Here is a 15,316-nt window from a genome sequence, read left to right as displayed (position 1 = left end):
TTTAAAAGGGCAGTTGCCTTTAGGAAAGGTACATAAAAGGTACAATCTATGGCCCACCCCAAATCTTGCCCTCGGAGAAACGAGAAGTTCTGTGTTCATAGAGTCATAGAATCATACAGCACTAAAACAGAAACTTTGGTCCATTCAGAGATGGGACTTGCGTTTCCTGAAATTTTCCAGTATTTCAACACAGCAAGAAAGTCTCCAACAAGGTGAAACTCTGAGGCAGATTCTTGTCCTTTGTGGTATTAAACATCAAGTTGTTTATATTCCTGTACCATTTTGTAAAATTTATCAGTGATGACCAATGAGGAAAGAAGGGCAGTCAATGGCATTCTGTGAAAGATTCAGTCAGAAGGAATCATTGACAAGAAAGTAAATGGACAAGGACAGTGACAGGAAAGTGGGATTGAAGTCAGAAGCATGACTGCCATGTTCTTATCGATCGGTGGAGTAAAGTTGAGAAACCTGCTCCTTTGTTTCTAATCCAATTGGTTTATCCAGTTCGATCTCCTATTCAATGAGCCTTAATTATGTGAACCAGCCTTTACAGTAAAACTTGCTGAAATTACATCTCCACAACGGGGCAGATTTGGAAATCTCTTGATCAGTACAAATGAAGGGGGTAGGGGTGCAGGGTGTGAATGCTTGGAAAGGGCAGGGGACTGAAAGATCACTGCATTTCTGTTTTTATCATTGCTCCAACACTGACCATCAGATATGGCAAATGGAGAAGACAGAAGAATGCCTATTGCAAGGTATGGGATGGGATACCAGTGGTCCCAAAATGAACTGAATGATGAACCAATGAAATAAATAGAACATAGGATATAGGACATAGAACATAGAACAATACGGAGCAGAACAGACCCTTTGGCGCTCGATGTTGCGCCGACCTGTGAAACCAATCTAAGTCCATCCCCCTAAGTTATCCCATCATCATCCATGTGCTTATCCAAGGACTATTTAAATCGCCCTAATGTGGCTGAGTTAACTACATTGGCAGGCAGGGCATTCCACGCCCTTACCACACTCTGTGTAAAGGACCTGACTCTGACATCTGTCTTAAATCTGTCACCCCTCAATTTGCAGCTATGCTCCCTCATACAAGCCAATATCATCATTCTAGGAAAAAGACCCTCTCTATCCACGCTATCTAATCCTCTGATCATCTTGTTGGTCTCTATTAAATCCCCTCTTAGCCTTCTTCTCCCCAATGAGAACAAACCCAAGTTTCTCAGCCTTTCCTCATCAGACCTTCCCTCCAGACCAGGCCACATCCTGGTAAATCTTCTCTTCACCTTTTCCAATGCTTCCACATCCTTCTTGTAATGGGGCAACCAGAACTGTACACAATATTTCAAATGAGGCTGCACTAGCGTTTTGTACAGTTGCAGCATGACATCCTGGCTCCAGAACTCAATCCCTCTACCAATGAAACCAAAGATACCGTATGCCTTCTTTATAGCACTATCAACCTGAGTAGCAACTTTCAGGGATCTATGTATCTGGACAACAAGATCCCTCTGCACATCCACACTATCAAGAATCTTCCCATTGACCCAGGACTCTGCCTTCCTGTTATTCTTCCAAAGTGAATCACCTCACATTTACCTGCATTGAACTCCCTTTGCCCCCTCTCAGCCCAATTCTGCAGTTTATCCAACTCCCCCTGCAACCTGCAACATTCTTCCACACTGTCCACTACTCCACTGACGTTAGTGTCGTCTGCAAACTTATTAACCCACCCTCCTAAGCCTGCATCCAAGTCATTTTTAAAAATGACAAACAGCAGTGTCCCAAAATAGATCCTTGTGGCACATCACTTGTAATCAGACTCGAGGCTGAATATTTTCCATCAACCACCACTCATTGCCTTCCTACAAAAAGCCAGTTTCTAATCCAAACTGCTAAATCACCCTCAATCCCATGCCTCCACATTATCAAGGCTTTACTGAAGTCCATATGCACCACAATAACTGCCCTACCCTCATCCACATGTTTGGTCACCTTCTCAAAAAATGAAGTTTGTGAGACATGACCTGTCCTTGATGAAACCATGTTGATGATTTCCAAATTGTTGCTTGCTAGATGATTATAAATCCTATCTCTTATAATCCTTTCCAAAGCTTTTTCTACGACAGACGTAAGACCGCCCTTCTTGAACAAGGGCACAATATTTGTAATACTCCAGTCCTCTGGTACTAAACCTGAGATCAAAGCCAATGGCTCCGCCATCTCCTCCCAAGCTTCCCAGAGAATCCTTGGATAAATCCCATCCGGCCCAGGGGACTTGTCTACTTCCATACCTCTAGAATTGATAACACTTCTTTCTTACGAACCTCAATCCTCCCTAGTCTAATAGCCCATATCCCAGTCTTCTCCTCTACAATATTTTCCTTTTCTTGAGTGAAAACAAATGAGAAATATTCATTTAACACCTCTCTGATCACCACAGGTCCACACACAACTTCCCACTTCTGTCTTTGACTGGGCCTACTCCTACCCTAGTCATCCTTTTATTCATCACATACCTATATAAAGCTTTAGGGTTCTCCTTTATTTTACCTGCTAAAGACTGCTCATGTCCCCTCCTTGCTCTTCTTAACTCTCTCTTTAAATCCTTCCTAGCTGATCTGTAACTCTCCATCGCCTCATGAACCATCTTGTCTCAACATCACATAAGCCTCCACAAATGATGAATCCACCAGCATTAAACTGGGCAAGCCAGTAGAACTTCCATTTCACCCAAAACACTTAATGCAAATGCTAATTGGAGGAAAATGCTTATATCAGAAAATGTCAGAATCACACATTTAGGAAATTACAACTACTTACGAGTAATCTCATGCGACAATGAATTAAATCAACTTTTCTTTTTAAACTGTCAACTACACTCCACATGCTCCATTTTTTGAAGCATTTATAGAGATAAAAGGAGGAAGGATGCATTTCATTTCACACAGTTAACTAATGCTGTTATTTTTAGCAGATTTATTGGTAAAATAATTGGAAGCACATCGGTGACTGGCACTTACTGAGCGCCCATCTCTCAGTATCGTCACATCCACTGTAGCCTAGCTATTCTAAATCTGATTGGTTCTGCCATTAAACTGGGAATCTTTATCAGTATATTCTCCAAAATTCAGAACCAATGGATCCATTGGGATGAGTTTTGTCCCAAAGTGTACAATATCACCCTGCATTTATGTAGCAACATGATTAAATGTTCTGAAACATTTCACAGAAATCTTACAGCATGATATGAGGCATCAACTGACATAAGGGAGATTTTAGGACAGTCAACTGTGAGGGTGGTCATTGAGGGAGGTTTTCTGGAAAGGGATGGTGAGATTTCAGGAGGTAATGCAGAAGAAGGTCCAGGTGCCTAGGGTGTGAGCTGCACATCATTTTCTTCAGTTATGATTCCAAACATCTTGATCAAATCTCCTCTCGATGTCCCACTTCCAAGAAGAAGATTTGCACTGTCTCCAAACTACCTACATTACCGGAGTAACTCATTCCTAGAGCCATTTTTGTAAATCTTTGTTCATTTTTGTGGGTTGCGTCTAATTACATTATCATTTATTAATTTATCAACTCAATTTCAAAATGTTTGTTTCCCTTATGCTTCAAAAGACTCTCAGAATGGATCCACTGTCGAAGGAGGCCATTTGGCCCATCAGTCTTAAGCTGGTCCTACGACGTATCTCCTGCCAATCTCCTGCTTTTTCCCTCATTAAACCTGCACACCATTACTATCCAAATTATAAATCCAAAACCCTCTTGAATGCTTCAATTGAGCTTTCCTCCAGCACATTTCTATTTCCCAAGAATGGGTTGACAAACAAGCCAGTTGCTTTTTCCTGGATGGTGAGGACTGCAGCTGCTGGAGATCAGAGTCAAAAAGTGTGGTGCTGGAAGAGCACAGCAGATCAGGCAGCAGAAGAGTCAATGTTTCAGGCATAAGCTCTTCACCAGGAAGATGTTGAGATTCTTGGATGTTGTTGGAGCTGCAATCTTCCAGGCAAGTGGGGAGTATTCCATCACACTCCTGACTTATGCCTTGTAGGTAGCGGACAGGCTTGGGGAGTCAGGATCTGAGTTACTTGCTGTGAGATTCTGAGCCTCTGATCTGCTCTTGTAGCTAATGTATTCATATGGCTAGTTCAGTTCACTTTCTGGTCAATGGTAACCCCCAGAATGTTGTTAGTGGGGGAATGATCATGCTGTTGAACTTGAAGGAGTGATGGTCATTGCCTAATGTTCATGCAAGAAAAATATTACTTGTCATTCACATGATTCAATGCAGAAATTCACCAAGCTCCTGAGACCTTCTAAACCCATGACCACTTCCATTAAGACGGACTTGGGAAGGAGGTGCATACCAAGAAGGAGAACACCACCAACCACAAAATCCCCTCCAAGCCACTCACATTCCTGGCTTGGAGATGTATTGCTTTCCCTTCAGTGTTGCTGGGTTAAAATCCTGAACTTCCTTTATACACAATAATATGGTTGGCCCTTCACCACAAGAACTGTGTCACTTCAGGAACCTTATAATGACCTTCTCCATGGTGATTAGGTTTGAGCAGAAGATGACAGCCTAACCAGTGATACCAACATGTTGAGAATTAACTTAAGGAATGTGTCCAAACCTTTTGGAAATTAATTGTTCAAATTCATTTCATATTATTCATTAGCACTAATCAGTACTTACTTTCTCCTGCCCAGAGGTGTTCTGGGTGATTTGTTCTTGAGGCCCTTTGATCCATGGCGAGCAGTTCTTAGAGACAGTGATGATTCTGGATCATCGCTCCACTGCTGTTCAAGTGATTCTGAATCAGACACAAAATAAATATAGAATTCTCATCACAGTAATCTTTTCCCAAATCAATACTGTTTTACACTGGATGTAGTGTTGGCACAGAGACTGAGGGACACTAATAATGTTAGAAAGCATCAAACCAAAGTATGAAGCTGCCTCAGTGGGCTGGTTGTAAGATTTATCCAGTCTCATTGAAGTGAAGTATTTCCCTGCTGTAACTGCATTAACTTCATGTTTTTGACCTGATCAATAGTTGGTAGCTGTAGTCGGTGCTTTTCCACTGTGCTGTAATTGGAGCTGGGTATTTTTGAAATCTAACATTTGTGCAGATCTTAGTGATTGCATCTTCAGAATAATCTAATGGGCCACTCACAATTTCAGGAAACTATTTCCTTGGTCAAGTGTCAGGTGCCAAAATTATAATATTCGAAAGATTCATAAACATCACACAGACTGTATATAACTTGAAGACTGTACAAGATATCAACTGCACATTGGCTTAGTGGTTAGCACTGCTGCCTCACAACGCCAGGGACCCAGGTTCGACTGTCCGTGTGGAGTTTGCATATTCTCCCCGTGTCAGCATGGATTTCCTCCGGGTGCTCTGGTTTCCTCCCACAATCTAAAGGTGTGTAGGTTAGGTGAATTGACCATGCTAAATTGCCCATAGTGTTCAGGGATGTGTAGGTCAGGAGAAATGCAGCGCAATAGGATAGGGTTGGTGTGGCCTGTTTCCACATTATAGGGGTTCTATGTTCTACAATATAGACTGTACAAGATATTGACTGTAAATAAAGACCATACATAACACACAGACTGTTCACAACATGCAAACTGTACAGATCATAAAGACTGAATACAACACAACTGCATAAATCATAAAGATTATGTATGTCACATAGATTGGACACATAACACAGACTGTGCATGACATGAAGACTGCACATCATAAAGTCTGTACAGCCAGCATCAAAATTTATAAGATACCCTTAGTGTAATCAAATGAGCTGAGATGCTTTACAGTAACATTTCAAAACACAATCTGACACTGAGCCATGTTAAACATTGAGCTACATTAGGGCAGATGACCAAAAATCTGTTCAAGGCAACTGGTTTGAAGCAGCATGTTTAGAAAGGAATTACAGATTGCACCAAAAAATTAGATATAGAAGATTTTTTTTGTGAATTGTTGCTGTCTGTCAATGGATGAGAATAAACAGTGCAGTGCCACTTATTAGATGTCCTTACCACAGGAGCTGAGCAGCTTGTAGATATGATCAGTTGAATAGTTTCTGGCTGCAGGACTGTAGTTATTTGCAATGGAATCACTGAAAAAGAAAACAAATATCTCAGTGAAACTCTGCCAAATAATGAGTTCAACTTGCTCATTGATCTCACAGTGCTAACGTCACACTCATTTTCTCCTGCAAAGCTGGAAGAACAATTTAGCCACTGGAAAAATCTTTCTATAAATAACTGCGATGAATCCACCAGCATAACCTGCAATAAATGAAATGTTCCTGCAGCTAAAAAATGTTTCACAGAATATTACTGCAGATAAGATGTTTACACTGAACTTTAGCCAATCATTTTGTATCCTGATATTCCCCAATCTATACCTTAATCATCTCTATTCTATATTCTCATATTCTCTACTCTACATCCCTGTATTCCCCATTCCATATTGCGACTTGTTATTGAGAACGAGATCTAGATTGACTTTATCCAGAGTGGGGTTTGAATCTGCCTGGTAGGGTTTTTTAGATTAGATTTCCTACAGTGGAAACAGGCCCTTCATCCCAACCAGTCCACATCGACCCTCCGAAGAGTAACTCACCCAGACTCACTTCCCTCTGACTAATGCACCTAAAACTATGGACAATTTAGCATGGCCAATTCGCCTGACCTGCACATCTTTAGACTGTGGGAGGAAACCAGAGCACCCGGAGGAAACCCACGCAGACACGGGGAGAATGTGCAAACTCCACACAGACAATCACCCGAGGCTGGAATCGAACCTGGGTCCCTGGTGCTGTGAGGCAGCAGTGCTAACCACTGAGCCACTGTGCCATGCTATTTCTCAAAAGTAGACACAATATTAACAAGTGGACAACATTTGCCACATAATTCTGAGTGTAAGAAGAATTACATTGATTAGGATTGATAGGCTTGTAGTGTTTATGCGTGGACTGGAAGCTACATATATTAATAGTCCCTGTTCTTTGAAGACAGAAGGTACATGCATCTATACTGTGCCTAATTCAAATCAACAAAATAGTTAACAACCAGTCTTTGGTTCATTTCTCAGGCCATTAACCTGATCAATCAGAGTCAATTAGTTGGTGCATTCTCCATGGCAACACCTCCACTAATCAGAGTCCACTTGCTAACCAATCAGCACTCTCATAAATGTTGCTTTCCCTTTACATAGTTATTTCTTGCAAGGACATTCTTGCATGAGGGTAACACAAACATTTCTTTTTTCAGCAACACTCAAGTCCTGTCCTACCAAACCTCGCAAAATCAGAATCCTACAGCGATGCTCCCTGAATCTGCTGCCCTGGTCTCTCCAGGTGCTGGATGACAGGTGGTGGGGGCCAATCTATTTATTCTATTGTCTGAGGGAACTTGTTCTGTTTGGGTAAAGGCCTTCTGCTTTGTTTATTGAGCTGCATTTTATCAATATTCCTGTAAGTCTCAGAAACCTAGATAATGAGTAGAGATCAGCGGTTGAGTTGGACCAAAGAGTCTGTTTCCATGCTGTACATCTTTATGACTCTATGAAAGGATGTAGAAGCTTTTGAAATGTTCCTGGAAGTACTTATGTTCTATTTGAGAATTACATTTTGAAAAATGGAATGATTGATCCTCTGCAATGTTTGATGATAGATTTAGGATGTGAATCACAGAAAGTAGAATGTTAAACAATTGGATGTGAATCATCTGTGAAATGTTTTACAGTTTTCATGAAGGTAGCAGGCTCCCAAGGTAGTGTGACCTTGCGTGGAACTTGCAAACTAGGAGCCTCAGGCGATAGCAATAGTCACATGAAGCATATGTGAAGGGGACACCAAGTTAGAGCATCTTGACTCGCCAAGCAGGCAGTTCCTACACATGGGATATTACCCCATGTATACTCAGTATATACTGATTATATGAACTCTGTGTAGTCAGTGTTACCAAGCTGTTCTACTGTGGCTTGCATCAAAATTTTCGAACTGAATATAATGGCTAGAAGCTATTGCACCTCGCTCCACTCCCCCTCCTCATTCTACTTTCCCAACCTCATTTCAATTCTCCTCCTCCCCATTCCACTCTCCTTGTCCTCATCCCCCTCCCCTCCTCATTCACCTCCCCCTCCTCATTCGCCTGTCCCCTCCTAATTTCTCCCTCTTCATTTTCCTCCCCCTCATTCCCCTCCTCCTCCTTCTCATTCTTCTACCCCCTTCATTCCCCTCCCCCTCCTCCTAATTCCACACCCCTTCTCCTCATTCCCCTCTCCCCTTCCTATTTCCCTTTTCACAGAGTAATGTCTTTCATGGTTAACAATACTAACTGCACTGCAGTTCACACAGTCAACAGATCTTTTATATGTAACTGTGATTAATTGGTGCCAAAGCAGACAGAACAAAGTTACTTAGATCTTAAGCAAGTCTGTGAAATGAATTCTGTGCTGTCCACCATGAGGAAATTTGAACACTTCAGTCTGTGCTAATCCTATGGGGTGTCACTGTGATGTACAAGCTGTGTTGAAGAAGCACAACACTTTGCCTTGAGAGTGCAGCAGGACCTGCCAAGCTACTGCTCAATGAATTCTACAATCCTGATACCCCACCGGCTCCCAGAATGGAGAGGCAATTGCACTGTCACTGTCCACTGGCTTGTTGACTGAACATCCAGGACAGGGTCAGTCAGATACTGCCACAAATAATGCCCAATACTCCTCCGCGTGGAAGGCAATGCTTCACTCTGATCTGTCAATCACCCTTCTCTGCAGAATGCAGAGATTACCCAGTGATTATAGAGCATATTAAATCAGCACTACAATACCCTGAAACGATTTAAATCTGATGATAATGGATCAGGAAATTGACAGCATTTCACAGAATACGCATTTGTCTTTGGTTTCAATGGCTTTTCTAAAGATCTCAAACTGGAATAATACTTTCAATCTTTTATTCAGTAACACAAGTGGTGCAATGAATGGATTTATACCTTCAGCAGGAGATGAAAGGGATTGTTTGCAGTTGAAGTTAAGAAAGCATCATCACTACGGAAAGTAACATATCCGGAGAGCTGCTGTGAATACTTCAACAAGAAGTGCTGAGCTGGAAAGGCAGAATCTGAGAAATAGAATCTGACTGAACTGTTTAATGAGGGACAGAAAGAAAGTGGCTGAGATTAAAATAAACAGCAAATTCATTCCAAGGTAACAAAATACAGGAACTGTTGTTTAGGACCTAGAAGGGCAAGGCTTAATTAGAGATTGGAAACAAATATTTAGAGTCTAAGCAAAGAGACAGATATAATTGTTCTAATTGTTTTTTCAAAGCAACCGATTGCAGCTGACAGTGAAAGCTCAAGTTGAGAGTTTTGAAGAGTTAGTTTAATGATGCAGTTTAGAAAAAGGAAACAATAAGTAAAGACAAACAGTCTACAGGGAAGTCATTTGTAGACAAGCAAACTGAATAAGTCGTTGCCGAGGCAGCAACCTCAAATTCATCGAAAACTCTGTCTCAATCCCAAACTGGGGGCCGATGGCAGAGTGAGTTATAGCGGAGTTGACATTTAGCCATCCCAACAAAGGGTAGAGACAGACTGCCATCGTGAATCAGTAAAGCTAACGGGTGGTGCAGCCTACTGCGATGCGTTGAGCTCATTATCAGGATGTTGCTATAGTAATGGCAAAGTCATTCCATAGTTAGTGCAGAATGGGATTACTGCCTGATTTGTAACAAGTGGCTAACAGGCATTGTAAACCATCAATACAGAAATTACACTGATTTATGTATTTAACTGTTTGGTTGCAGTACGACTGAAGGCACTTACTGAACACCAATGCCACTAAACTCAGAATGTGATTACCACTGCTTTCTGTTTCATGTTTCACAGATTTCTTTAACACAGAAAGAGGGCAATCAACCCATTATGCCGACATCAATTCTATTCCCAAGTGCCAACCTCCTGACTTTGCACAATATCCCTACCCATTATTTCTAGTCAAATAACCATTCCATGCCCCTCATGAATGTCTCAATTGAACCTGCCTCCACCACATTTCCAGCCAGCGCATCTCATATCTTAACCACTCGCTGTGTGAAAAAGCTTTTTCTCACATCACTCTTGCCTCATTTGCTTCAAATCTGCATCCTTTCAGTCTTTGTAACTTTTCCAAGCAGACACAGCTTCTCCTTATCTACCCTGTCCAGCTTACTCATGGTCATGGGGATCGTTAAAAAGAACCTCCTCTCAGCTCAGAAGAAGGGTCAGATATTCTGAAGAAGGCTCACTGAACTGAAACATTGACTTTGATTTCTCTCCACAGATGCTGCCAGACCTGCTGAGTTTCTCCAGCAGTTAATGATTTCCAGCATCCGCAGTTCTTCATTATTTTTTGCTTAGTGTCTGTTCTTAGTTGGTTCCTCTCCAAGGAGAACTGTCCCAACTTCTTCAATCTCTCCTCAGTGCTGAAGTTCTCATTCCTGGAACCATTCTGTAAATCACTTCTGTATCTCTCCAATGCATTCACATCTTTCCTACAATGTACTGTACACACTATTCCAGCTGAGGTCTAACCAGGGCCTTGTACAAGTTAAACATCACCCCCTTGCTCTTGTATCTTATGGCCTTGTTATTAAAACTGAGACTACTCTCTGATTTATTAACAGCTTTCTCCACCTGTCCCACTTCCTTCAATGATCTGTGCACATATACACCCACGTCCAACTGTTCCTGCACCCCCTTTAGAATTGTACCCTGTTTTTTTTTCAGTGTCCTTCTGACTCAAATGCATCACCTCACATTTCTCCGCACTGAAAGTCATCTACCTCTGCTAATTTGTCACTGTCGCTTTGGAGTTCCTCACTGTCCTTTTCACGGTTTACAATTCTTCCAGTTTAATGGCCCCTGCATTACCTAAATTGCTAATATGTATAAGGAAAAGCAAAGATCCTAATACTGCCACAAAAACAGAAATTGTTGGAAAAGCTCAGTAAGTCTGGTAGCATCTGTGGGGAGAAATCGGGGTTCACATTTCAGGTCCAGTGACACTTGCTCAGAACTCATGACTGCTGTGAAAAAAAATTTGTTTTTTTATGCAGAACGTGGAGTTGGGGTGGGGGGGGGGGGGGTAGGGAGTAAACAATAGGTGAAGGTACAGCCCAAAGGGAGAGAACAGTTGGTAGGAAAAAAGGAATGGATAACGATCAGGCTAGCAGGGTGAATAGCCATTAATGGGGACCTTTAGCTGCCATCAGTTCTTGAGGAAGAGTCAGTGGACCCAAAATATTAACTCCGATTTCTCTCCACAAATGCTGCCAGACCTGCTGAGCTTTTCCAGCAATTTCTGTTTTTCTTTCTGATTTCCAGCATCCTCAGTTCTTTAGGTTTTTATTTGGTCCCAATAGAGGCCTCTGGGGAGCTCCACCACAAACATTCTGTCAGCCCAGAAAACAATCATTGACCATTACTTTCTGTTTCCTATCACTCAGCCTGTTTTCTATCTATGGGGAGAAAGTGAGGTCTGCAGACGCTGGAGATCAAAGCTGAAACTTTATTGCTGGAACAGCACAGCAGGTCAGGCAGCATCTAGGGAACAGAAGATTCGACGTTTCGGGCACATGCCCTTCTTCAGGAAGAAGGGCATGTGCCCGAAACGTCGAATCTTCTGTTCCCTAGATGCTGCCTGACCTGCTGTGCTGTTCCAGCAATAAAGTTTCAGCTTCTATCTATGGTGCTATACCATGGTGCTCTACCATGGTATACCATAGCTTTCCTCACAAGTCTATTGTGTGGCACTGTATCAAGTGACTGCACAACTCTTAAAACCTTGGCAAGAGGAACATGAGGAAGTCATTTGATCCCCTTCAGTCTGTTCTGCTGTTCTTTGAGCTATAACATTGAGAGCAATGAGGTACTAATTAGTAGCTTTAAATTGAAGGGTGACTGATATAAGACAGATGTTTAGGTAGTTTCTTTACTCAGAGAGTAGTAGGGGCCTGGAATGCCTTCTTGCAACAGTAGTAGACTCGCCAACTGTAAGGGCATTTAAATGATCATTTGATAAACATATGGATGACAATGGAATAGTGTAGGATAAATGGGCTTCAGATTGGTTTCACAGGTCAGCGCAACATCGAGGGCCGAAGAGCCTGTACTGCGCTGTAATGTTCTATGTTCTACTGCATTTTACACGGTGTTGTGAAATCACATTGAATCACAATCAGATCGCCCAAAACTGCAGCTGTCTCAAAGTCATCAGCCATTCCCACCATCCAATCAATGGAAACTGATGATCAGCCAGAGTTTAGGAACAGTAAATCCGGGTTAGCCAAGCTTCAGTTTATCACATGACCTTGCCAACCAATAGGAGCAGAGTTCGGCCGCACTGAGATGTGAAATTATGGGGAAGCCTCGGTTGGATGTTGAGACCTCTCTGTGAAAGCTGAATGGAAGGCTGAGGAAATTGAGGATAGCTCAGCTGCCTGTTTCCCTGCCTGAACCCATAAGGATCATGGAATAACTTCGGGATTTCAAAACAGGAAAGATGTTTGACCGAATTGACAACTTGGTATCTGAAGATAGCGCTCTAAGTGACTGAGTTTTTCCAGAACCATCTCCCATCATTTTTCATTATCTGTCGAAGATCAGGTTATTAAAGAACATAGAACAGTACGGCACAGGAACAAGCCCTTCAGCCTATCATGCCAGTGCTGACCATGATACTATTCTACACTCATCCGATGGGCCTGAACATGGTCCCTCTATTCCCTGCCTGCTCATATGTCTGTTTAAATGCCTCTCAAACTTTGCTATTGTAGCTTGTACCACTTCTCCTGGCAGCACAGTCCAGGTACCACCCACTCTCTGTGTAAAAAACTTATCTCGCGCATCTTGTTTAAACTTAAATATATGCCCTTTAAGTATTTGAAAAGTATTTAGATATACACATGTGATGCCAAGGCATACAAGAGCTATGGAACATGTTCTGGAGAATGGTATTAGAATAGTGAGGTGGTCACCTTAGACCAGTACAGTTCAGATGGGCTGAAGGGCCGTTTCCTGTACGGCAGACTTCCATGAATCTGTGACCCAGGATTGCACAAACAGTGATGAAATGATGTCCAGACCATTTGACATTTCCATCTTGGGGATAAAGACCTTGAATATCCACCCTATCCATGCCTATCATTATTTTATACAGGTTCTATCAGGTTGATCAGCCATGATCATATTGAATGGTGGTGCAGGCTCGAAGGGCAGAATGGCCTACTCCTGCACCTATTGTCTATTGTCTATTGTCCCTCAGCCTCCGACATTCCAGCTAAAACAATCCAAGTTTGTTCATCCTTTCCTTATAGCTACACGCTGCAATCCAGGTAGCATCCTGGTAAACCTTTTCCCTCTCTAAAGCCTGCACATCATTCCCATAATGTGGCAACCAGAACTGCACACATAATACTCCAAATGTGGCCCAACTAAAGTTTTATATAGCTGCAACATGACTTGCCAACTTTTATCCTCAATGCCCTGACAATGGAGGCAAGCATACCATACAAATTCTTTACCATCTTATCCACTTGTGAGTAAACTGAAAACAAAAATCATTTTCGTATTTATTGACTGCAGTGCTGTTTTCATCTTTTTAATGTATAGCAGAATAGCAGGTAACGTCCATTTGTAAAGGGGCACCTCAGTACTCCCAAAGCTCTATTTAACACAAGTTTAAAGAGTGGGCCCCACGTAATTCGACTGATTGTGATGTTCCTGTACATTAAACCAGGGCAGAAGTTTCCTTTCCAGGTCAACGTCAAGGATGCTATGACTATGATTTTTGAAATGAATGCACGTTAATCCTGGTCCCTTGGTCAACATTTATTGAACAAGTAACGTCACTGATTGCTGTTTGTGAATGTTGCTGATTAAAAACTGGCTGCTGTGTTTGTCACATTACAGCAGAGACCACTTCAGACATGTTGGCTGTGAAGTACTGAAAGGGGCGCACTGATGTTTTGAAAACCGTTGGAAGAAATGGACGTTCTTTCTTTTCCCATTTTAACCAGGGAGATATTTCCCGCTGTGTGAACATTAGGCGCTGCTGCATCACTCACTCATTGTTGTCCTTTTTTCTTCCTCATATTGTTATTTAATTAATACTGGAATTGGCCACAGCCTTTCTCGGCATATTGGGAGACAGTATCACAATCAAAGTATCCTACTATTTAAGGCAGCACAGTGGCTCAGTGGTTAGCACAGTTGCCTCACAGCGCCAGGGACCCAGGTTCCCTGATGAAGGGCTTTTGCCCGAAACATCGATTTTCCTCAGATGCTGCCTGACCTGCTGTGCTTTTCCAGCATCACTCTAATCTAGATTCTGATCTCCAGCATCTGCAGTCCTCACTTTCACCCAGGTTCAATTCCAGCCTTGCGTGACTATCTGTGTGGAGTTTGCACATTCTCCCCGTATCTGTCCCGGATTCTTCCCACAGTGCAAAAATGTGCAGGTTAGGTGAATTGGCTATGCTAAATTGCCAATAGTGTTCAGGGATGTGTAGGTTAGATGCATTAGTTAGGGGAAAATGTAGGGAAATGGGTCTGGATGAGTTACTCATTGGAGGTTGGTGTGGACTCGGGCCAAAAGGCCAGTTTCCACACTGTCGGGATTCTATGAATCTATTCTGCCATATTGCCTGAAGCAGGGAAGTTGGCAAATCACCTGCCTACCCAGAGATCAATTAATGAATTGAAAATTAATAAATCCCAAGGGCCTTGTAATCTACATCTCAGGCTGCCAAAGGAGAGGGCTGTAGCAAGAATGGATGTGTTGTTGTTATCTTCCAAGATTCTGGAACAGTCTCAGTGGCTTAGGGGAAAGCAGAGAATTACAAAGTCGTTAGCCTAATTTTGGTAACAGGCAAAATTATAAAGTCTTTTATGACATCTATTGATGACAAAACCTGAGCGAGATTGTGAATTAGGAAGAGGCTGCAAGGAAGCTTCAGGGTAATTTAGACAAGTTGAGTGAGTGGGCAAACACATGGCAGAGGCAATAAACGTGGATGAATACGGCGTTCAACGCTTCAATCTGAAAATCTGAAAGGAAGAGTACAGTAGTGCCTCGACTTACGAACATTGTTCGGATAGCATTCACTGCGCACGTGCCAAAGACGAACTGAGTGAGATCATCGGGGCCCAAGAGCTTTTGCTTTCAACAAGCGCATAGAAAAGCAGAACAATGAAACCACGTCGTCGCACACGGGCTTTTTGCGC

The 15,316-nt window shown here is 42.3% G+C and overlaps 1 protein-coding gene across 3 annotated transcripts in view; it reads right to left on the bottom strand.

Annotated features, from left to right (window-relative positions):
• LOC122561437 (dynein axonemal heavy chain 3-like) overlaps positions 1–15,316 on the bottom strand; it is a 557,691-nt gene that overhangs the window by 508,836 nt on the left and 33,539 nt on the right. For all 3 annotated transcript variants that reach the window (XM_087999740.1, XM_087999741.1, XM_087999742.1), the window contains exons 3-4: positions 6,077–6,156; positions 4,721–4,838 (exon numbers count right to left, since the gene is read on the bottom strand). In XM_087999740.1, coding sequence (XP_087855866.1) covers positions 4,721–4,838; positions 6,077–6,156 — 198 coding nt within the window. The remainder of the gene's footprint in view (positions 1–4,720; positions 4,839–6,076; positions 6,157–15,316) is intronic.

This window comes from Chiloscyllium plagiosum, unplaced genomic scaffold (assembly GCF_037043375.1).
Source record: "Chiloscyllium plagiosum isolate Xiang-an unplaced genomic scaffold, Cpla_swu_hap1 HiC_scaffold_23, whole genome shotgun sequence".
NCBI lineage: Eukaryota > Metazoa > Chordata > Chondrichthyes > Orectolobiformes > Hemiscylliidae > Chiloscyllium > Chiloscyllium plagiosum.
The sequence above is the reverse complement of the archived record's forward strand: the minus strand, read 5'-3'. Positions and strand labels throughout refer to the sequence as shown.